This window comes from Diabrotica virgifera, chromosome 7 (assembly GCF_917563875.1).
Source record: "Diabrotica virgifera virgifera chromosome 7, PGI_DIABVI_V3a".
In the NCBI taxonomy this organism is placed as follows: Eukaryota; Metazoa; Arthropoda; class Insecta; order Coleoptera; family Chrysomelidae; genus Diabrotica; species Diabrotica virgifera.
In genome coordinates, this window is record NC_065449.1 from 223266068 (window position 1) to 223291558 (window position 25491).

Here is a 25491-nt window from a genome sequence, read left to right on the forward strand (position 1 = left end):
CAATTATACAAAAAATAACAGTTATCCAAGAATATTTAAAAGCCATCTCTTTAAGCTAGTTATGACATTGTCAAGTAGAATGACATTCTAGTAATATGTACATATCCATACCAGTGTGAATTTTACTACACGTAATTTGCCATGTAAAGACAGAAAAGGTAGGGATAGCCGTAAAATATTTGCGAATTATGTACCCATAGCCTTAAGGTTTTTACTGTTTGTAGGTGATCGTGTGTTCCGAATTTTGAGCGGAAACCAGCTTGTTCTCGGGGCTGGTAGAAATCCAACTTTTTTTAGTCTTCTCGTAATTATTCGTGTTAACATTTTATAGATGTGGTTCAATAAGCTGATTGGTCTATAGTTTTCTAGGTGCGCCTTGTCTCCTTTCTTGTGTAGTAAAATTGTTACTGCATTAATACCTATTTCAGGTATGCAACAATCTATTAGACAAAGATTAAATAAAATTTTTATTTGGTTGAGAACGGCAGGTCTGCCCATCTGTATAGCTTCTATTACGACTCCATCTTTTCCTGGTGGTTTGTTGTTTTTCATATTTTTCGTTGCGTCCTGGATTTGGTTCTGTCATGAGCTCTGAACCCTGGTTGATATTTTTGCGTAATGCGGCGGCTTCCAAGTTTGTTTGGTCTTCTCTTTGACTTTGTATAGTTCTTGCAGTGGCGGCTCGTGGCCTTGGAGACAGGGTCGGCAAGGTTTTTTTGTCTCCTCATATAGGTATACCATCAAACTAAAAGGCTTAATTCATCATAGGAGATTTTGTTGTTTTTTGCTTTTTTTTATTTGATGTATTGACATTCTCTCTTGTTTCATGGTGTTTCGACAATACGTGTTGATTCTTTTGAGACAAGGTAAATCCCGTTTTTTTTAGGCAGAAATTGGTGGTAATAAGAAAATTGATAAACAGTTTGTTGTAATGAATTGCAGTACTTACTACATAGAATTATACAATACATATTGTGCAACTTATCCCACTTTCTGAAAATATTTGGACCAGCATAATTCTTAAGTACCTAACTTGTAATAATAAATATTTTTTAAATTCTTTGGCGAACGTAACTTTTAAATTTTAAATAGCCAAAGAGGTAAAAAATTTGCAAATCTTCAAAATTCGAAAAACGAGTATCTATTTGCATATAATAGTAGGTATCCAAAATTTCAAGATATACTTACTCGTTTTTCGAGATATGTATCATGTCGTTGTCTTTTTTGGGGTGGTTCGGAAATATCAAGCAAATCCAAAACGTCACTGCGTATATATTGGAAACTACTATCATTACGAAAATCTCTCAGATTTTGCACCAGCTTTCGTATTCTATTTTTAGAATAAATAATGTCAGTTGACTGATTTTGAACAATAAGGAATATCTTGGGCAAACTCTGTCTTAAAAATATTTAAAAAAATATTGAAAGAGTCATTAGTATTTAATAAAGTTCTCAAACCGATTGCTTCACGGATCGAGGTATCGCCACTTTCAAAATCATCGCCTTCGATAATAAAATCAAAAACTTCCAAAAGCTGTTCACGAAAATCTGCTACAGATACTAAAACTATAAGAGATAATCTGCTTAGATAAAACTAACCGAGATTTAAAATTTCATCGCGTCTGACAAACTGTTCGCTTTTTTTTTTCTCTAAACAAATTTGTTCTAAAGCAGTAATCCGTTTAGGTGAGCTAAACTGGCAAGAAAAGTTGATATTCTTTATTTTTTTACACGTATCATGTAAAACTAAATTCATTATATGCGCATAATAGTAAGTAAATAAAGCTTGTGATGCAATAGTTTTAACTTTTGCCTGGAGACTATTCAATTCACCACTCATCACAGCAACGCCGTCATAAGATTGCCCCAGTTTGCCCTACCAATTTATTTTTGGTATAAAAAAATTTGAATCTGTTCTTTAAAACACCAAAAATATATTCTTCCTTATTGCTTTTACTCACATCTCTAAAACCTAAAAACCTCTCATAAATATTACCACGTAACGCGTATCGAACAAAATAATTGATAATAAAATTATGAATGACATGATAATCAGAAGTTTCATCTACTTTCAGGGAAAAGCAAATGGTTTTCTAAATCTCAGATTCAACAACGTTATTCAAAATTTAACTATTTGATTATATGTATTATGTAGTTCATTCTGTATTACGAGTACACTTCGAATCAGAAAGTAAATAGGTATTTCTAAAACAATTTTATTAATTCTCTATAATTACTTTGATTTTTAACAAATGCTTCGATCCATCATGTCCACTAAATGATAATTCCTGACAACTTAAAAAAATTTCAATATCAATTAAACGACGTAAAACGGCGTGATTATTTTTGACAATTTCTACCGATGCATGCTTCCAAATGAAACACCGACCGGCAGACCGAAATGTGCCGTACTTGGCGCGTAACCTGCCATGCCGTATCTTTTATTGCCCACGGAGAAAAGTAATGATCGCTTGCTCATCGACTTGTTATGTTGTTGAGTTTTACGTGTAAATTGTCAAGCTACGGATGTTAGGGACGGCTAGCCGAAAAGTCAGATAAATGGCTCGGATCATTAATTTTTTGAGAAGTCTGTTATGCGTAGGGATCACTTAACGCTCGGATTGATCAAATACTTTTAAAAACCATGAATAAAATTTAGTCTGTATTATCTGATAGATTTTTTTTTATTTCAGAGATACAAATATTTAAAAAATCTATATCTATAAATGTGTGGGTCGGCACTGCCGACCCTGCCGACCCTGACCGGCCGCCACTGAGTTCTTGGTAGAAGTCTTTAACTATAGTAGCAGTTCTTTTCTATAATTTGATGTGGGGATTCCTTCTTTGTTCTTTAGTTTGTGTATTTCTCATTTTCCCTTCTTTAGCTGTCTTCTCAGGACTTTCAGGACTTTTATTTTCTTCTATAGTTCGGTGAACCTTTTCATTCTTAAATTTCCTTAAATCTTTCCTTATAACTTTTGATACTTCTTTATTTATTATTCGCCGTTCTTCTTCATCAATGTTTTCGTTTCCGTTGTTTTTACTTCTAGTTTCCATTAGTTGCTTTGTTCCAATGGTTATTTTTTCGTCTTGTCGTCTTTTAGGATAGCATTTTTACTTGAGTCTCTCGAATAGCTTCTACGTTTATTCTACGGAATTTACGTTATTAATGCATTTATTTTGTTGTAGAATTTTATTGATATTGCCTTGGTATTCAATAGGTAAATACCAAGGAATACTAATTATTTATACAAATAAAAATTTGTAGTATTTCTAAAGGTTATGGATAAAATTGTTGTTTATACGTTATATTCTTTGACGTATTTAGTTGGACGTTGCGTTATTGTTTTTGAAGTATGTCTACTGACGTAATTATATTCGACGATTAATTCTCGTTTTGTTTCATAATTTGACAATTTTTAAGTTTTATTTTTTATCTTTGTAAATATTTTTTTCTCTAGTAAGTAGCTGTAAGCAGTACAATTGCCAAACATTAAAAACCTAAGTTTCATGTAAAACTTGTCTGGCGGATATGTTATGTTATATTATTAGTTTAAGAAACCATTTATGCATATTTTGAAGAACTATATAGATAAGCTACCACTCCATCCTAAAATCCCATAAACAAGATAAGACTTTACTAGCATTTTAAGCTAGTTCAACTAGCATAGGTAAAGCATTTTAAGCTGTTCAACGTCCAAAAGCTGTTTCAAATAGCGGAATTTTGCTAGTAATCCTCGTATTTTTCTTATGCTATTTTTATTCATAAATTCCATCAATTAAAGCTCCTAAATATTTTATATACGTACTCCGATTCATATATTTGTACTTTATTATTTATTTTTAATGAACTAAAAGTTTGCAGAGAAGGTTTGTGTACTACAAAAGTCATATATTAATTTTTTTCATAATTTGATACATGCTTCTTTATTTTCAACCATATTTTTACAATTTTAAAGCCTTGTTCTGCTATAATTTTAAGATCTTCCCAATTATTGGCCTTAAAAATAAAAAAAAATCGGTGTCACCAGGAACACTAATTATTTTTCCAATAGTTTTTACTTAGAGCATGTCACTAACATAATGTAAAAAGAAGAGGACCTAAAACGGTCCCTTGCAGTATGTAGTTATTAATTATCGATCCCTCGATCCTCAGTGAATCCGCTGAAGAAAACCGTGGTGCAGTAAATGTTCCTGTACATAATAATAATAATAAAGGTATTTTAGGAAATTTTAAGAAAGCACAAAAAACTATTTTACACTGTAATATACAATGTTTGCGTACCTCCTTCTTAGATCTGGAGGTCCTCCTCAATGAAGTATCAGCAGATTGCTTATGTATAAATGAACACTGGCTAGTATCTGAGGAACTATTTTCAATTAAAATTAAGAACTACAGAATGATTTCTGGCTTTGCAAGGACTGTGGGCTCTCATGGGGGTGTAAGTATATTATTAAAGAAACCTTTGATTCTGTTTCATTAAATCTTGAAAGTTTGTCTCTTGAAAAACATTGTGAAATAACAGGTGTACATTTGGTAAAATTTGATATTCAACTTGTCGCTGTGTATCGTACCCCAGATGGTGATTTAAATCAATTCTTCAATACAATGTCAAAAGTTTTCAAAAAGTTAAATACAAATAAACCTCTTATTATAACAGGGGATTTCAATGTGCACTTCAATGAAAGGGATATTGCAGCCCTGGATCTGTGCAATTTCTTTAGATCCTATAACCTCAAAAAATCAATAAAATTTAACACCCGTTATAATAGATGTCTTGATAACATATTTACAAATATTAATAGTACCATGTTGCAATCCGAAGCTGTTGATCTTTCACACACTTCAGACCACAAAGGCATATTGTTTAAATGTGAAGTGTCCCAAACTACTTCTAAATCTAGAATAAGCTACAGGCCCATTACTGGCCATTACAGAGATGGGACTGGCCTCTTTAAATAACAATCTTTGCTTACAAAATTTTGAATTTATTGATAATGAATGTATTGATGTGGACTCAAGGTTTAAAATGTTTATCGATATTTTAACGCAGGCAATAAATCTGTCTTTTCCTGAAAAATCTAGGCTTGTTGAGCAAGGTAAACAATGTAAAAAAAATTCTTGGTTTAATGATGATTTGAAACTTATGAGGGAGAAACTACAATTTTTGACATCTTAAAATAAAAGTGACCCCGTTTTAGTGACAAAGAAAACACTCTCAGAATATAGGAAAAAATACAGACATGCTATACATAAGGCAAAGATTAAATCTAATGATGATTTTATATTAAACTCTAACAACCGTCAACAGGCTATGTGGTCCCTAATAAACTCAAGATGTAAGAATTTACCAATAAAAAATTCATCACTCAATGCAAATAGTTTTAATGATTTCTTCTGTGGTATTGCTGAAAATGTAATAAATACACTTAATCATACTGACCAATCATTCAATACATACCTTAGTTTTATACCACATGCTCCTTCATTCGCCTCTAATCATTGCTCCTTCAGATTTGAGCCAACAAATTTGGAGGAAGTTGTAAAAGCAATTGAAGAATTAAAAAATAGCCAGAGCAAGGCCCCGGATGGAATGAACACAAAAATAATCAAGGTAATTAAACACAACATTAGCTTACCTTTAACGAAACTAATAAACTACTCAATTTCATCCTGCATTTTTCCTTCAGTGTATAAAACTGCGAAAGTCATACCTCTCTTTAAACGTAAAGGTTCGGCTGATGATCATAATAACTTTCGTCCAATTTCTCTTTTGCCAATTCTTTCCAAAGTGTTTGAGAGAATCCTAAAGAAGCAGATCAATGACTATTTTGAATCTAATCGGCTTTTTGCAGTGCAGCAATTTGGATTTAGAAAAAACAAAACAACAACACTTGCTATCGATCATTTTACAGGCAGTATTTTGGAAGGATTTGAAAACTTTCTTGATACCCTTGCCTCGTTCCTTGATCTTACTAAAGCTTTTGATTGTGTCACTCATAGTATTCTTTTTAAAAAATTACATGCCTATAATTTTCATCCTATGTCTATTCAATTGATTGAGTCTTATCTATCAGATAGATTTCAATATGTGTTTTTTAACCAGCTTAAATCTGATAAAAAACCTTTGATGTATGGAGTGCCTCAAGGGTCAGTTCTAGGTCCAATATTATTTCTCATTTATATAAATGACTTGGGATTTTCACAAGAGGGCCCGGTAAGCACAGTCCTATTTGCTGATGATACTACATGCTATCAAAGTTACCACCCTTCCCAAATCAGTGATATTGATCTTGAGACCACAGAGAGCAATTTGTTCCAATGGTTTTTGGCAAATCGTCTCTCTCTCTCAATAACTCAAAATCACAAACAGTGAACTTTACCCTAAGACATAACACCATTACACATCCCAATTTAACAGATTGTTCACAGGAAGCTAAATTTCTTGGTGTTTATCTTGATCAGGGACTCACTTGAGAACGGCACATACTGAAACTTTCCCAAAAGCTCTCAAGCCAACTCTTTTTATTTAGAAACCTATCTAAGGTTACCTCCCTTCAAACCCTTCTTACATCATATCACAGCAACTTTCACTCACGACTAACTTACGCAATCCTTTCCTGGGGACACTCTTGCCATATAGATAAGGTGTTTGGTCAGCAGAGAAAGTGTATTCGCATAATCACAGGTCAGGGTTATCGGCACGATTGTAGGCAGTCTTTCAGAAACCTGAGGATTCTCACACTACCTTCTGTGTACATTATGCAGTGCCTGTTGTATGTTCATCAAAATGTAGATCTGTATAAAACACAACAGCTTACTTATCAGACTAGAAATCATGATGCCCTTGTACCAGACTTCAGTCGACTTGAGAGGACCAGAAATGGAACCAGATACCTAGCATTGAAATTTTATAACTGTATACCAATATCTATTAAAAGTCTTGATTTTAACCAATTTAAGAGACAAATTAAAAATTATCTTCTGATGGGAGCTTTCTACTCATTTGAGGAGTACTTCAGATCTAAATTTTGTTTTGTCCTGTAATTTAATTAGTGTTTAGTTTTTAAATTTTAGTAATAGGTTTTTTTACTGAAGTACTGTCAACTTTTAATGTAATTTTAGACAATTTTAATTATTGCTGACCTGTAAAAGTACATTTGTACATTATTACCAATAAATACTCTACTCTACTTTACTCTACTCTAATTACCTCAGGATAACTTTTGACAACATTAGTTTCTATAAATTGTTTTCTGCCAGGTAATTAGCTTTAACTAATGTGAAAACGTCCTCTTAAGCCAGACCACTCATTGTTTTTGATCAAAATTTCGTGAGAAATCGTATTAAAGGCCTCAGAGAGATCGACGAAAATGCCTAAACTACGTTTATTAGATTTAAGGGTGTCTGATATTGGTGACAGTTAGCAAATAGCACCTTGTTTCGATTTTATTTCTCTAAAGCCTCACTGGCAATCATTACATTACATTATTACATTAAACCTATCCCAAAAACTTACTAATTTATTTTTAAAAATGTTTTCAAATATTTTAGAGAACACAGATCACAAAGATAGTGGTTCATAATTAATTACGTCTTCTTTATTTCCTGTTTTAAACAAAGGCTTGCTTTTTCCTCTTATAAGACATACTATACAGGGTGTGTCATTGGGAAAGTAACATACGTTAGCTGTGGAAAAAGGACACTTGGGCGGTCTCAAAAATACCATACTTAATGGGTCTTACTTCAATATTAACAAAGATACTGGGTGTTTTATCTATTTTGTCAGTTTCTTATTTGGTTCATAACTTTTTAACCACACTGTATATTTATTTGATATTTGGCACACAAATATTTTTTAAGGTGTACAATCAATTAGTTTATTTATAGTTGTAAAAAATCTAGGTCCGGATTAAAAAATATTGGAAAAATATTCCGACCCAAAAACAACACCCTGTACATTAAATTTTTTTAAAAGAGATTTTGCATTTGAAAAGTGGATAAAAACTGAATTTAGTGGTATACTTTTCATTTTCGGCAAAATGATTTTTCTGGTAAATTTTTGAATTTGAATTCAGAATGCGAATTGCGAGAGCTAGAAGTAGAAAAAAAAATTGAAATACGACTTACAACTTGTTAAACACACCGTATATTTATTTTATATTTAACACCGAATATTCTTTAAAGTGTCCAATCAATTAATTTATTTACAATTATAAAAAATCCAGGGCTGGATTAAAAAACATTGGGAAAATTTTCCGACCCAAAGAAACACCCTGTACATTAAATTATTTTAAAATGGATTTTGTATTTACAATAGGGTGAAAAACTAAATTTAGTGGTATGCCCCAGGCTGTGGGTGAAAAAACGTGATATAGTTCAGGAATTTTTGAAACCTATCAGGTGTTGTAAAGGACGATGCCAGGAATAACTTGCACTAAATGTGACCAAAAATTTGTTAATCTGGCTTTACAACTTTTTTTATGTTTTTTATGTTTGGAATTGAAAGATCTTCATTTTAAAGCTTTAAAAAATAAAAAAAAATTATTTGTACAATAAATATTGCAATTGTAAAAAACGGCCATTTTGGACATTTCGCAGGCTGTTTTGCAATAACCAATAAACGAAATTAAATCTACCATAGCTAAAATTGTAGGTGTTTCAATTTTCTACAACTTTTTATTAAAAAGTTTTTCTCTAAAATCAATATCCTAAGCTACAAATTTAAAAATCTTTAAAAATTGCAAATTTAACAAAAGAAAATCGCAATAAAAATAACCTCATAATATTTTTGGTCACATTTTAGTAGAAGTTATTCCTGGCATCGTCCTTTACAACACCTGATAGGTTTCAAAAATTCCTGAATTATATCCTGAAATCGACCTATTTTTCACCCACAGCCTGGGGTATTATATTTTAATTTCCGGAAAAATTATTTTTCTGGTAAAATTTTGAATTTGAATTCTGAAATTATGTGAATTGCGAGAGCTCGAAGTAAAAAAAATTAAAATGTGACTTCATTTTTATTAATACCATTATTTAATCTAAATTGCTAAAATGTTAACATTTCAGTGTTTTTTTATTATGGCGACCAATAATTCATAACAAATATTCACCTTTAATTAATTAATAATAAATAAAGGGTCCACAAAAAATACATAACTTTAATCAACAGACTATCTTAAAAATTAAAAAAAAAAAACAGAAAAAATTTGCTGAAAAATAACTTTTGGATATCTAAAATCCAAAGTTTATAACGAGGAAATAAATAGTAGAGAAGAACTTCTTGACTAGATTCCAGACTCCTTCCAAGAAATGAAGAATAACCCTGACGAGATTAGGAAGTCAGTCAGACAAATAACAAAAAGAGCAAGACTTTACCTTTAACAAGGTAGTGGCCATTTTGAACAATTACTATAGTTTTGATACTTATTTTTCAGAAAAAAATTTCTGTCTTTTTTTAATTTTTAAGATAGTTCGTTGATTACATAAAGTTTTGTATTTTTTGTGGACTCTTTATTGTTTATTCATTAATAAAGGTGAATATTTGTTAGGAAGGATTTGTCGCCTTAATAAAAAAACACTGAAATGTTAAAATTTTACCAGTTTAGATTAAATATTGGTATTAATTAAAATTAAGTCACATTTTATTTTTTTTTACTTCGAGCTCTCGCAATTCGCATAATTTCAGAATTCAAATTCAAAATTTTACCAGAAAAATCATTTTGCCGAAAATTAAAAGTATACCACTAAATTTAGTTTTTCATTCTCCTTTTCAAATGCAAGATCCATTTAAAAAAATAATGTACAGGGTGTTTTTTTGGGTCGGAACATTTTTCCAATATGTTTTAATCCGGGCCTGGATTTTTTATAATTGTAAATAAATTAATTGATTGGACGCTTTAAAAAATATTCGGTATTAAATATAAAATAAATATACAATGTGTTTAACAAGTTGTAGGTCGTATTTCATTTTTTTTTCTACTTCGAGCTCTCGCAATTCGCATAATTTCAAAATTCAAATTCAAAATTTTACCAGAAAAATAATTTTGCCGAAAATTAAAAGTATACCACTAAATTTAGTTTTTTATCCTCTTTTCAAATGCAAAATTTATTTTAAAAAAATTTAATGTACAGGGTGTTTTTTGGGTCGGAATATTTTTCCAATATTTTTTTACTCCGGACCTGGATTATATACAATTGTAAATAGATTAATTGATTGTACACCTTCAACAATATTTGCGTGCCAAACATCAAATAAATATACGGTGTGGTTGAAAAGTTATGAACCAAATAATAAAATGGAAAAATAGATAAACACCCAGTATCTTTGTTACTAATGAAGTGAGACCCAACAAATATGGTATTTTTGGGACCGCCTAAGTGTCCTCTTTCTACAGTTAACGTATGTTACTTTCCCAATGAAACACCCTGTATGTGAATATTCCTGTTTGGATATCATTTACACTACTCATTATGGCTGGTCTAAATGTTTTATTCAGAAGAGGAAGAACAGAGAAGTTAATAGGAGAAACAAACTAAAATAAGCTGGGTTATAATTTATTAATGATATTACAATATATTATGCATCTTTGTATATATCTATCTATAGGTACATTTACTTCACCAGTAGTTCACTTGTTGATTACTCTTCTTATACCTCAACTGCCCGAATCATCATTTTAGATCCTGCTAGGATGTACGGATGTCCTCTAAAACCATTCCAGTTTACACCATGATAGTTATAAGTCGCAGGAAGATTTACGTTAATGTGTTTTCCATTTAAATTGCTGGTATGGCAAGATTTGTACCACCATGCACCCTCTAAAATTAGATATTAATCTTTTAAAAATCTTGCAAAAACACGTTATTACAAATACTAAGAATATGACTTTTGACTTTGAGATTTGCAGACTCAATTAGTTAGAATTTATAGAGGTGTAGACAAGGGGATACTATCTCACCCGAACTGTTTACTCTGGCGTTGGAAGACATTTTTAAATATATAGACTGGGATAATAAGGAGATTTGTATCAACTGGAAATATTTAAATTATCTAAGATTGGCGATGATGTACTCCTGATAGCAACAACTATGGAACAATTTCGAATACTGATTTCACACCTAGAAAAATCATTTCTTGAAAAAGGACTGAAGATGCATCTAATGAAAACTAAAATAATGACTAATACAGAAGACACAACAGTAATTACCATAGGTGGAACAAACATAGAATACGTCCAAAAATATATGTATTTACTTAGGAAAAGTTATCTGACCAGACAAAAGTAACCAGACTAAAGAAATTAACAGAAGAATATGAATAAGGTGAGCGGCATTCGGAAAGCTTCCTATATACCAGGGGTCACCAATTAGCGGACCGCGGTCCGCATCCGGACCGTGAGCTAGTTTTGTGCGGACCGTCAATAAATTCAGAATATACCTAGTGTTTTGCAATTTTGAAAATGTTTGGCCATGAAATTGTGTACTATGTTTGGCTCAACTTATGTGTGTGAAGCCGCTTTATAAAGAATGAACTTTATTAAAAATCAGTAGAGATCTCACTTAACAGATGAATATCTCAACTCCCTAATGAGCCTCAGTTGCACTAAACTCACTTCAAACTTCAGACAGGTTGTATATAAAAAAATGTCATTTTTCTCTCTGATAATTTAATTTTGTAAAGAGTTTTCCCCCTTATTGTTATACTTACTAATCATTAATTTTGAAATTAAGTAAGCTGTGATATAAAATTGTCATGTGCATTTTTTTATATTAATTTTCTGTCTACTATATTTTAAGAAGGAGTACTTTTCAGATTTGTATTTAATTAAAATAATTTTCAGATTTAATAACAACAGACACCTTGCATTGAAACTAATGTAGAAAAGGTAACATGTTAATTAGCATTTTGCACTGCGATTATTTATTTTAATTTCCTCAGTTTCCTTTCTACAAACTTGAAGATGTCTAAAAACTTCATTAGCATTCAAAGTATAAATTCCTAATTTTTAAAATATTCTCAGTAACAATTTACAATACTGCTGTTTTCACAATATACTGATAATAACATCAAAACAATACACAATGAATTTATATTTTATTTATTGTATCAGGAAAACTTACAGAAAAGTATACAGTAACCAAAAAACAATCAGATATTATTAGTTTTCCTTTCCATATTAGTCCATGTATGAGGCCACTTTCGTATGAAAAATGTTTCTGACTCGATTTCTTTGCGGATTCCTGTTAAAAATGTCCCCTTTAAACAAATCAGAAGGGTGCCGGGTGAAACAATTTTTTAAGCAAATTCAAAATTACCTTTTTGCCTCGAAAAATGTATTTTTAGGTTTCTTGGGTAATTATAAACAATAAAGGTCTCTTGTCATATTTCTGAAAAGTTGATAGTTTTCGAGTTATAAGTGATTTAAAATCTGAAAATGCGAAAATATGCATTTGTGATGCTTGAAAACTCTTAAGTTTTAATAAAATGACAGATCTATTTTATTTAAGATGCCCCAAAAATGCTAAAAACATATTTTCTCGGGCAAAAAAGGTGATGTTTTGAATTTGATAAAAAAAATATTAAACAATTTCTGCTCAAAAATTTCGCCCGGCACCCTTCTGATTTGTTTATAGGGGATATTTTTTAACAAGAACCCACAAAAAAAACCGAATCAGAACAGTCAGACAAAGGTAGCATAAATCCGGACCTCGGAAGTGTCATAGGTTTTCGAAACGGACCCTCAGGGAAACTAATTGGTGACCCCTGCTATATACTATCAAAAACAAAAAAATTCCTTTAAATTTAAGAACGAAGGTATTTCATTCATGCATTCATGCACCTCTGTGGTGTGCACGCTAGCTCTGTTGCGGATGCCTGCAATGGCAGAAACAGCTGTCCAGTGATTGTGCATCCCTCTGAATCGAAAGCAAGCAAAACCATCTTAATAATGAAGGTTATGATATTGTAAGATTTGTGTAAAGTCAAATACTGTCATGGTTGGGACATGTACGTAGGGTGGAGTGAAAACTGGCTCGAAAAAAAATATCCTTAAATCAATTGACCTATATGTGGAAAAGTTGCCTAATATAATGGTCTATTCTAGAAAAAAAAAGTGGCTTAAAATATTGCCATCTTCTACTGCCCATTTGACCGCGAAATGTAAAAAATTAAAGATAAATATTTTTTAAAGCCGTGATGCAGATCTTCGCTTATTTCCATAAAAAATTCGTAATTTTTGATGAAAATAACCCAGAACTCACTGGGTGGAGGTAGCTGCATATCGAGTTTCACCGCCCTCCCTCCCTTATTTGTACTTTTGTGATTAATTTTCATTAAAAACTTGAATATATTGACTTTTTGTCTCGAATACTGGCAAACTAGCTCTAGAAGCAATTCGTGCCCTTAAAATCCATCCCTTGCTGTATTTCCACATACAGCAACTGACGCTTCTGTTACTAATTTGATGCACCTTTCCACTGCTTGCGTGTGGCATGGATATTTTAGAATTTCAATTTCAGCTGAAACATCTAAAATCATTTCTTCTAGTTCTTCATTGGAAATACATTTTGTCAGGGGAGGTTCTGTTATTGTTGTCGACTGCCAGTCAATCATATCGATGTAGTCTTCAGCATAAAAATTTAAAGATGACAATTTGAATTCCCGTATTTCTTGTTGGTTTGCCTTTTTCCTACACTTCAATAATCTTCTAAGGCCTAATTCTCTCACTGTTTTCGGCTGAACAGCGAACGGCTGTTCACCGTTCAGCGGAAGCTCAAGCTGTCTAATAATTCCATTCTTATTACCAGTATTTACTGCTGTACCATCAGAACCTATAGCCTGCAAATTTGAAACGTCAAAATTATGCTCCAAAAATTCTAGAATGCTCTTCTTTATACTGTGCGAATTGCCAGATGCAGGAGTCAAATGACCAATATATTTGGATCCTGGTTCTGAAGCTAGGACTATATGCTCCTCAATCTTCGTTTTCTTGGACAAACTTCCTTCTTCACTAGTTTGAATTAACGTTTGGTCTTTTCTTCCATCAAAATATATTCCATATACCAATTCAGAACCGTCTTCTTTATCTTTTCTCTTGAGCTCAAATCGAGCTTTTGCCCTTTCTCTACGAATTTTGCTGCGGTCGACAATTTTTGATGAATCTTCTGTAGTAATTATTCCTATATCTTTTAACGCTGCACTAACAAGAATAATTGCTGCCGTCCTATCAGAAACACCCGTTCTGTCACATGCCTGTGCTACACTTGGTAGTTTTATTCTCATCTGAGGAGTTGCAGGAGTATCGACCCTGTCTTCTAATTTAATGGCATTTTCTTCTGATGAACTGTTGTTTGAAGTCTCTTCTTCTAGATTAGATGACACTGACTGGTTTGCTCTGCCAATTAAAGATTCTTTGTATTGATCATCATATTCATCATGCCTGATTCTCCTTTCCTCGGTTTTACTTTCACGCTTCCATCTCTTTTCGAGTACTTTTGTAGTTTTTTTATCAACTCTACCGATTACCATTTTACACGAAGTTCTTTGGTCGGTTAGAAATTCACGTTCAAGTACAGGCACTTTTAATGTACAAGAACAGCTTAAAAAGTCTTTACATTTGCATAAAGGTATATCAAAGAGTTTCTTTTCGGCCAATTCTCTAAATAAAACAACCTGTTTTGAATTATTAAGTTTACCGTCCTTTTTTAGCCGTTTCATTATGTTACGATATTTACCGTGGTATTCTCGAATTTTATGTAATATTTGTTGGTCTGATACAACACAAATGGAACTTTTCTTCCACAAGTTTTTCAGTCTTTTATTAAACGGGAACAGACATCATCAGCGAAACTAGGTCTTTGTTTACTTTGTTGTACAACAATTTCTTGTCGACGATATAAGTAACATTTAATAATATCCGCGTAGGTCGGCAACGCATTATTCTTAAATGGTTTTGGTACACCAAACACAGGGCACAATGAATCACGTCGCGTAAAAGACATTTTTTACATACGTTAACTGCTCTTATGCTGCCAAACAACTAAAATATTTCAACAACATAAATCAGCGGGGGCAGACGATACGTAGGTCTACGACCACAACCGATTTATTGCGACGGAGTTCGTGGAATCCTGTTAGCCTCGTTGGCGCTAAACCGGCGCAATGCGGTGTCAAAGAGCATGTAGTATTGTTTCAAGGTCATTATATTGAGTTGCTATTTGGTTCTAGGAATGTTTTGTAATACCTTCTTGACGTAATTATCCAGTAATAATTATTCATAAGGTATTAGTGACAATAATAAGATATTCTATATATATTTTTAAATATAGGGAAATTCCAATTTTCAAAGCGGTTTGGGCAGTAGAAGTTTTAAGTTGATTGACCTGAGATTTTTTTGGTGAATACTGGTAGTAAAAGGCAACTTTTCCACACAGAGGCTTTAGGGAATTATGAAAAAAAAAATTTCGCTCCACCCTTGTACAGGGAAAGGACGATGCAAAAACAATAAAGAAAATATTACAATGGAAGCCGATAGGAAGGCGAAAAAAAAAACAAGAAAGGTTTAGAACGAGATGATTGGATGACGTGGTAGACGGCCTGAATACCATGAACACAAAACGATAGATATGAAACACAAGAGAGATATCTAAATAAAAAGCATAGCCATACAGGCAAAGACCCATCCAGGGTTATGATGCCAAAAGAAGAAGAAGAAAAAGAAGAAAGTTCACTTAAGATGGACTGAGTAGTCCGAGAATTTTGTTTCTGAACATATATGTAATCCCGTTGGATTTTAAAATTTTAATTTCTAATTAAAATTATATCTACCAATTACAACAAGAGTTTTTAATTCGATATTAAAGTTTTTTAACTATATTATTATGGTTATACATATATGGTAGGGATGGCGGTTTTTGACAAAACACCGGTTTTCGGTTATACCGTTTTTTTTGCTTACGGTTTAACCTGGAGGTTATAACCGGCCAAAAAAACCGGTTTTTGGAAAAACCGGTTACCGGTTTTTTAATCCAATAGGTTACAAAGTTACATTTACAATACACTTTAGTTTGCGATACTCCATTCGACTCGATATCAATACGATCAAAATTAGTAATACTATCGAAACAACATGTATTACTTTTAACACGTTTGTATATTTGTAGAATATAGAATTTGTAGAATTCGATATTCATGGTCAGAGCATTATTTTTGGTTATCAGAAACAGTCATTCACCCACTTTCAATGTCAAGAGTTAAGTGTGAAAAATAGATAATGTTTGAGTCTAATTCAACCAGATCACTTCTTATGTAAATATTATGATTACAAATACCTTTTCAAGGAAATATTATAATGAAACTTAATAGTTGTTTCTGGCTGATGTGAGATTGCACTTTCAGTTTGCTTCTGTATTTTATAAAATAAAATAAAATTTGAATTATGGTTTTGTTTGGAATAATTACTCGAGAATAATAATTATGATTGGGATCCAAAATAATACCTAACCTAATCCTAATCACCGTAAAAACCTAATAACCGGTTTTTACTTTAAAAAGAAAAAACGGTTATAACCGGGACAAAAAAAACCGGTTTAGGTTTAAACCGGTAGGTTTTTTCCATCTCTAATATATATGGTATGCAGCCAACTCCGGGAATTAAATTCATATATTATATTTTCGTAGCGATATTCCAAGAGAATTGAAACAAAAAGATTATAATAATAAACAAGCAAGCGAATATGCCTGGTTAATCGGTATTACTTTGACCTAGACCAGCGGCGAGAAATATGTCAAGAACAACAAAATTTAGAATTTATAAAATGATAAATACGCCCAGTGTTTATTATTCACGGATCGGAAACATGGGTAATAGTCCAGGGAAATAAAGATTTTCTCATAACACTAAATTATCCAATTATCTGTCAACTTTTTTGGTAATTGTAAAACTACCTGTTTCGTGACTAGAGTTAGGAGCTTTTTTTTAGTTATTAACAATTATTCAGTGCAAACAGTATGATTTTTTTTTAGATTTTTTGCACTCCATTTAAAAGATAAATAGTTGACATAAAATTAAAAAATTTGATTTTTTACAACATTGAAAAAGCTTCAAAATGCCGATTTTTGGAATATAAGTAAATTTGTTTCTTCATAAACTGCAAAATAAGTGAAAATTATTGTTATTGTTTAACTTTTATTAAAACTAACGTACCCAACTTTGGTGTTTCACCCAAAATGGGTACTTAACAAACCCTCAAAATTTGAAACACATCCAATAATTTAAAAGTTATTCCATTTTTTTATCTTGGAGACCTCTGTTTTGCAATAAGGTAAAAGAGAAAATAATAAACAGAGCAATTCTGCGTATGCCAAATGAAATTTTTCCAACCATTTGCAAAAAAGTTATGCAACAGCAAAATAAACATACGATTATTCCGTTGTTTATAATTTGTTTTAATTGTTTAAAAGCTTAAAAGTGAGTCTATGGTACAATCTAATTACTCACAAAGAATGTCAAAAATTAGTGCAATGGTTATATTTTAATCAAAGATTAAAAATACTTTTTTTGTAATTTTTAGCGCAAAAGTAGACCTGATACAGAGTCGGAGCTAAAATGTTCACTCGAAGCGACTGACACGCAGCATATTATATTATTTTATAAAAGTGTACGTCTCGCGCGACCGGTCGTCGTCGCTCCGAGTGAAAATTTCAGAAATTTCAGCTACAGTGCTGTATTATTCTACTTTCGCGCGTGTAAATTACAACAAAATATATTTATAATCTTTAATTAAAATATAACCATTAAATTGATAATCGATATTTTTTTGTAAATAATTAGCTTGTACATTATACTCACTTCTACGCTTTGAAAGAATTAAAAAATATATATAAACACCGTAGTAATCGTATGTTTACTTTGTTGTTTCATAACTTTTTGTAAATGGTTGCAAAAAAGTTTTAAAGCATTCATTTTCAAGATATTTGAAATGCGCATTTTAGCTATTTTTTAAAATTACAATATAATAAAAACTTTCTGAGAAACGTTAATTTGTTTATACCTATTTTTTTTAAACATTTAAAGATTATGCAAAAAAATAAAAAATTTATATTTTGTGGACAAAATGTTAAAAAGTTCAAAGTTTGATCAGTGTATCATAATTATTTTGGTTATTATTGCGACCGTAATTAATTAATTAACAATTGAATTGTTGCTAAAATATTCGTTTAATTTGCATCAGATTCTGGAACTATAATCTAAACCAAGAAGGCTTTTAAGTCACCAAATTATTTAAATATTGGTAGATAATTACTTATCTAAAACTTTATTTGAAAATTAAAGATTTTGTTGGGAAAACCCCGATTTTCCGAGAAAAATTTTCATCAGAGCAGATCGTGAAAAACGCGTCTCTATGCAGAATTTAATCACGGTGAATTTTTATTTGGGAGTTTTTGTTGTAAAATTAAAATCTTCGGAGTTATAGAGCAATAATTAAAAAAAACAAGATTTTCGGGCGCCATTTTGTTTATAAAAAAAGTAGCACACTATCTGAGGACTTTGCATACCTATATTATTAATATATAGGATCTTATAATTCGATTCCAGCAATAAAATTGCTGGTAAATAACTTTTCCCAAAAATGGCCTATTCTCCGATAATCAGCCCAGACTAAAGATAAAAAAATATTTATTGTAGTCAAAAATCCTAATGCCAAATTCTTGAAATTTTGTAAGTTATAAACATTTAGAATAACTTTAAAAATATTCATAAAAATATTTACAAAAACTCAAATTTTGTAATTTTATGTCAACTATTTAGCTTTTTAATGAGGTGAAAAAGATAAAAACAAAACGCGTTTTTTTCACTAAATTGTTAATAATAACGGCTTCGAACTCTAGTCAGGGAACAGGTAGGATTTCTGCCTATAGGTATATAATAACTAAAAAATTATCAGATACATAGATAGTTCACTGTCCAGAACATGGCCGGGACCCTAGCCGGGATGCGTATTTACGTTTCCGTGTTCATTTCAAGACCGGGTAGTTTTGAAATCGGCACGTAAACGGCGGAGCATATCTGCTTCCAAACACGTGTGCATTTCAAGACGTTTAATTTTGAAATGCGCACTGGTTTGTAAAAGAACTTCGCTCCTAAAATTATCACAAATACGTGTTAAGTTGTAACATTATTTTATTTCATTTGAACTGTTTATCACAAATAGCTCCTATCTGCAGAATAACAAATTATCATTCATTGGATCTGTGGAAATAGAAAAATTTTGTCACCTTCTTTTTTTCTTTTTAATTTTTCAAAATACTCAAAGTAGTGCCAAAATATCCTGTCAAAATAAACTATTACGATACGTATACATTTTGTAGTAATGCACAAAAATATAGGTACTAAAAGTGTTATGCATATTAAAAACATATTTTAGTTTCAGCTAAACAATTATTATTTAGCAAACATATTTTTAGCTATTTTTAAAGCTATTTTTAAGGAAGCAATATCAGAGGAAGAACAGGGTATATCAATAAACGAAAAATTCTTGAAAAACATAAGATTCGCAGACTACACCGCTATTTTTGAAGACAGTTTAGAAGCACTGCAACGAGTAGTACCTAAATAGATTACATCAAGTCAGTATAAAATATGGACTACGAATGAACGTTAAGAAAACCACGTTCATGATTAATTCTAAGCAACATACAATAAGAAGGCTAGATATCGAGGGAAAACAAGTAGAAAGAGTGAATAACTACAAATATCTGGGAACCTGGGTAACAGAAAACAACGACCAAGATAGAAAAATCAGAACACGAATCGAAATTGCAAGAAAAGCATTTATAAAAATGAAAAAAATGTTTGTTAATCGAGACCTTTCTCTGGAGCTGAAAATAAGAGCCTCAACATGCTACCTGTTCTCGACTTTTTTGTATGGAATGGAAGGATGGACACTGAAAGTAGACAACATAAAGAAGTTGGAAGCATTTGAGATATGGTGCAATAGAAGGATTTTGAAAATACCATGGATCCAACGAGTTACGAATGCACCTTAAATAATTGACTTGAACTTAAATACACAACACGACCCTCAAAGCTAAGTTGATAAACAGCACGTGCAACGAATAATAGACCTATTAGTTCTATGCACTTGTTTGTAGAATTCCAACGCCACATGTTTCGGTACAAACCCGTGCACATTTCGGTTGTTGGCGCTTTCAAATCAACACCTTTTTGGAACTAGATATGTATCACCGTTTCGGTGTCCGTTTCAAAACCGGAATGTCTTGAAATGAACACGCAAACGGAAATACGCAGCCGGCGTAGGTAAAATTAAATGAGCATTATGCCGTCGCTTTTTAGTGGCTCATGCGTCGATAGTTGCGCATAAAATTTTCAAACGCATGGACGGGATACATAAATTAAAGAGTACCCCCCCCCCCCACCACACATTTTTTCAATTTTTTAAGTTTTATGTGATAAAAAAATAAAACGCAATTTTAACCCATCGCCCTCTGTCTTCTCTCCTGCCATCAAAAACTTCATTGTTCGTTTTTATTTTTTTAAATGAGTAAAATATCTAAACTAAATTAATAATAATACCATGAATGACAGCGCAATTTCCTGGATTTTCATCTTGGTCTACATCAAAAGTTGAAAATTTTGAGTTTAGATGAGGGGACAGCGCATCTCCAGCATCTCCTGAATATCCTGTTAACACATTTAATATGTATCCATCTTTTTCGGGTCCTATACCAAAGGTTTTGAATTGTGCATAAGCTGTCTTCTTATCTCGGTCAGTGAGTTCAATCAAAAGTTCATTGATTTCAGAACCTAAAAGAGTAAATGGAATTAATAGGTGGTTTGGTATCAGTTCGTAATGGCGACACTTCGTAACTGTACACATTCGTAAAAGTATATTTCGTAACGCCAACATTTTTTTAGCCAATTTAGTATTACCGAATTTATAAAAAAATGGATTTCGCATACATTCCCATACTAAAAGTAATCATACCTTTTTAAAGCTTATATTTCCTTTTAAATACATTATTTCACACACATGTATTTTATGCATAAATTCTTGTTGAAATAACAACTAAGAATTATTATTAAATTTTTTAATTTTGCATTATCACTTTAAAGTAGTAAAACTGAGTTCGAAAAACACGTAAACAAATAAAAACAGTTTAAAAATTATGTGTTTACTATAATACTCATTACAATTTACATTACCAGATTATAATTTTTTTTAAGAGTTTTAGATTTTTTTTAATATTTAAAAAAATGTGTTTCTTCACGAAAAATTAAATAGGTCAATAATGTTTATCCTGACGCTGCTGATTCGTTAAATGGATAAACATAATTTTAATTGTAACTCTATTAAAAGTTAGTCTCCACCTTAACAAAAATAAACAGAATAATTTAAACAAAGTAAGTTATCAATGGAAGTAGGACAGAAAACGACAATAAATATCGTTCCCATACCACCAGATTGACAACAGGTGGAATACTTTCTTTGGTTACAACCTCCCGAGATTTTCAAAAATTATAAATCATACAGGATTGCGAGGAAATTAAGATGAGAGAACTTTAATTAATTCACAACCCATCTGCTCAGCGTGGAAAAATTTCCAACAAGAAAGATTCCTTAGTACTCAACAAAAGAGTAAATGAATTAAAATGTATAAACATTTTCAATTTCTTTACAACACGAAAATGCAGCAACTGCATAATACTCTGGTTAAACCCCCGAAACCGGTATAGACTCTTCCTGCACTCTCTGAGTTAACCAGAGTATTATGAAGCTGCTGCATTTTCGTGTTGCAAAGAAATTGAAAGTTTTTATACAGAATAATTTAAATTAAAAATAAATAAACATTTTCAATTTCGTTGCAACCCGAAATTGCAGTCGTATTGTATTTCTAGTTCAATTAGAGGGTACATCAAGTAACTCTATCGGTTTCGGGGCTTCTTAGCCCCTCGTCAGGAGGTAAATATGTTCTTTTGAATGAAATGGCAGGATGTCTTAGCGACATCTGCTATAAAAAAGTTGTTAATCTAATAGCACATAAAATGATGCAATTTTCTATCCTACCAGATTAAAAAAAAATGGAAAACCTTCTCTGGTTACACCATCCTAGGTTTCTAAAAATGCAAGCCATGCGGAAGATGAGGGAATTTTACAAATTATAATTCACATCCCATCTGCTCACGCGGTAAATTTTCAGCGAGAATGGTTCCATTAGTTCTCGAAATAGAGTTAATATATTAATTAAAAATGAATAACCATTTTCAATTTCGTTGCAACACGAAAATGCAGTATTATTTTATTTCTAGTTCAATCAGAGAGTAAAGCAAGTAACTCTACCGGTTACGGGGCTTCTTAGCCCCTCATCAGGTGATACATGAACCAGAATTATACACCGAGATCAGTCACGGATTGCAACGAACGAAATGGCAAGAATAATTCCATTTCAGCGTTACAAATTGTACTGTTACGAGTATGTAAATGTATCGTTACTAACTGTCGCCGTTACGAGATGTCTTGTTACGAAATATTTATATAGTGAGCATACAATTGAACTTACCGGTCATATGATGAATATTTTCAAGCCCAATCCAAAATTCTCCATTAAGATCACCAAAGCCAAATTTATAATCTTTATAACCCAGATAGAACTCCTGAGATCCGTCAAATCTTTTTTGAATGTAAGTCCAACCCCCACCTTTGGTTTCCATATCGCAGAGCACAGAAAACGGTTTCTTGCTTGTTCTAGGCTTAATTGTATATATTCCTGTTTTGTTACTAACTAAAAATTTAAATACATGATATTAATGTTATACCAACTTTATACCAACAGATAGACCAAAAAGACCAAACAGACCAAAGAGACTGTACAATAAATATATTATACACGGCTCACTAAAATAATTAGTTACGCCCCTGTACTACTGATTACTTAAAATTCAAGTAGTATTTATGTAACCTTTCTGGAAACTCCAGGTTATTGTTGAGACTCGCATTTGAACCCCTCGCCGGGGCAGATCGTCAAAAGCTTCCTAACGAGAATCATCTCTAATCTATCGACGCTCCCGCTATTCGTAAAAAGGCCGCATTTTACCGGCTTTTTTTGCTATCGTTTTATACCGCTCAGATAATTCAATCTGCTCAGTATTATCGACGATGATTTATTTAGCGTATTAGTGAGTGCCTTACAAATGAACCAAATGGATTATGGAATTCAATCAGAGCTCTGATGTGACACGTCATCAAGGAATAAAACTGTAAGTACTCTACATGTATGTGAACATAACTTATTAGTCGTGATACTGTATGCATTTTGAACCATATACCTCTCGTAGCAAATATTCTTTGTGCCATTTATGCAGATAATACTTTAAATTACATATGAAAAATCGTTATCTACTCTTAACCAGCTTACCTATGGGAATATACTCTATAACCGTACAATAAGTATAGGTTACTATTGTTAAGGATACTTTACGTATTGCCTAAACATTTCTGTTCCATCGAGCCGTATCATATTAATTATTTATTAATTAAATCCTCAAGGTCCTTCGTATTTGCATATTTTGATAATCTCTATTCTGAGAATAACGGTTTTTCATTTATAGTGTCTTTCTGTTGCATTTGGAAATTTCCAAGCCACGCCGCCCCGGCACAAAAATAAAATATTCCTCTCTTTCTGCACTCAAATTCTCAGTATTTAACCCAGCACGTCTCTACAATAGCTGGTAGGTTGTTAAGCCCGGTCTACACGTGCAATTTCAGAAACTACTTGCTTTGTTCAAATAAAGGAGTCGTTTTGTTTGTATGAAAAAATATTTGCATATATTACATTATTTTATTTTCGTAAATATATTTTTCTGTTTATAGTATACAAAAAGTGTACTCATTTCTTGGCTGATAGTACGGGTGTTATAATTTTAACATTGTTTGTTCAACCTTTTGATTTAAATTAAATTTATAATTTTGAATCCGATTAAGCCTGGTTCACAGGTTACAAAAATTATTAAAAATAATTTTGTTTTCTTGCATAAATTGTAAGTTTTTGCTACATTTAGCTTCGCTTAAGCTCATTTTACACTTCTAGAAAACTATAGAAAATAAATAATTGTTTTTTCCTTCAATTTAATTAATTTAAATACTTGTTAAGGGTGTCTCACACTTGCTGAAAAATACCCATTTTGGAAAATTGCATATATTTTGAAATTTTATAGTTTTGCATTTCATATACTAATCTGCGCTCATACAGGGTGATACTATTAAGCCAATCTCACACTATTAAACGTGTAATATATAATATATTGTACATATTCTCTCATTTTCGCATCGATTTATAGGTTTAGACATTTGCAAATAATCTATCTAATCTCACATTCTCGCAACATGGCTGACCGATCAAAATATAACCGACAGAGGCTCACCGCAAAACTTGATATAACCAAGTTGGCTGATTCGGTTCCCACAACTCTTAATTCTCTAAACAAATATAAAATTCGTGAAATAATTTCACAACTCAAACATTCTTACGGACTTTTCCGCGATGCTCAAAATGTGCTGGAGACGATCCCCGAGGAACCTACCCCCTCTACTGATTCCTCTGTGGTTTTTGATAAATATTTGGATACAATTTCTCTATTGGAAGAAAGGTTAGAGGTCATTGAAAGTTCTAATGTGACTGCTACCCCCTCCCTCCAATTTGACCCTAATTCTTCTCTAACCTCACAGTCTATGGCTAGGCAACGAACAGTAAACCTCCCTCGTATTCAGTTAAAACCATTTAGTGGCTTAGTTACTGAATACAATTCATTCATTGAGACCTTTGATACAATAATAGGATCTGATACTACATTAAGTGATCTGGAAAAACTCATTTACCTCAAAAGTTTTCTAACTTCCGAGCCTTTGACGCTTCTCGAGCATATCCCACTCACAGGTGACAATTACAAAATAGCCCGGGATAACCTGACACAAAGGTACGCCAACTCTAAATCGCTTATCAAAACTCTCATCTCTCAAATTCTTGATGCGCCTCCTATTTCTGGAAACGCAAATCACTCACAATTAAGAAATTTTCATACGGTCATGTCAAATAATTTCAAGGCCCTATTGAACTTGAATAGGCCCCCTTCAGATCTCTTGCATTTACTTCTCATACATATCGCTACTCAGAAACTCGACGCACCTACCATTAGGGCTCTTGAGTTCCAATCCGGTGGTAGCCAAGCTACCCCTGATTTTGTCCATTTTCTAGGGGAAATCGAGACACGCGTTGTTCATCTTGAGAATATTCAATCTCAATCAAAACCAAAATCGACTACTACTTCCAGACACTCTTTACACCTAGCCTCAGACACTTCTACCAGTAACCTTTCGCCTCGCTTAGGTCCTAAGAAATGTTCCTATTGCAACGACTCTCACTCGATCTACTCTTGTCCTCAGTTCAAGCAGTTGAATTCTAAAGAACG

General features: G+C 32.2%; 1 protein-coding gene across 1 annotated transcript in view; it reads right to left on the bottom strand.

The window, feature by feature from the left end:
• Window positions 1–10545: 10545 nt before the first annotated feature.
• Window positions 10546–25491, bottom strand: part of LOC114324253 (microfibril-associated glycoprotein 4-like) — a 36134-nt gene continuing 21188 nt past the window's right edge. Inside the window, exons 4-6 of the mRNA XM_050657183.1 lie at window positions 22587–22808; window positions 20602–20832; window positions 10546–10825 (exon numbers count right to left, since the gene is read on the bottom strand). Coding sequence (XP_050513140.1) covers window positions 10656–10825; window positions 20602–20832; window positions 22587–22808 — 623 coding nt within the window. The 3' untranslated portion in view covers window positions 10546–10655. The remainder of the gene's footprint in view (window positions 10826–20601; window positions 20833–22586; window positions 22809–25491) is intronic.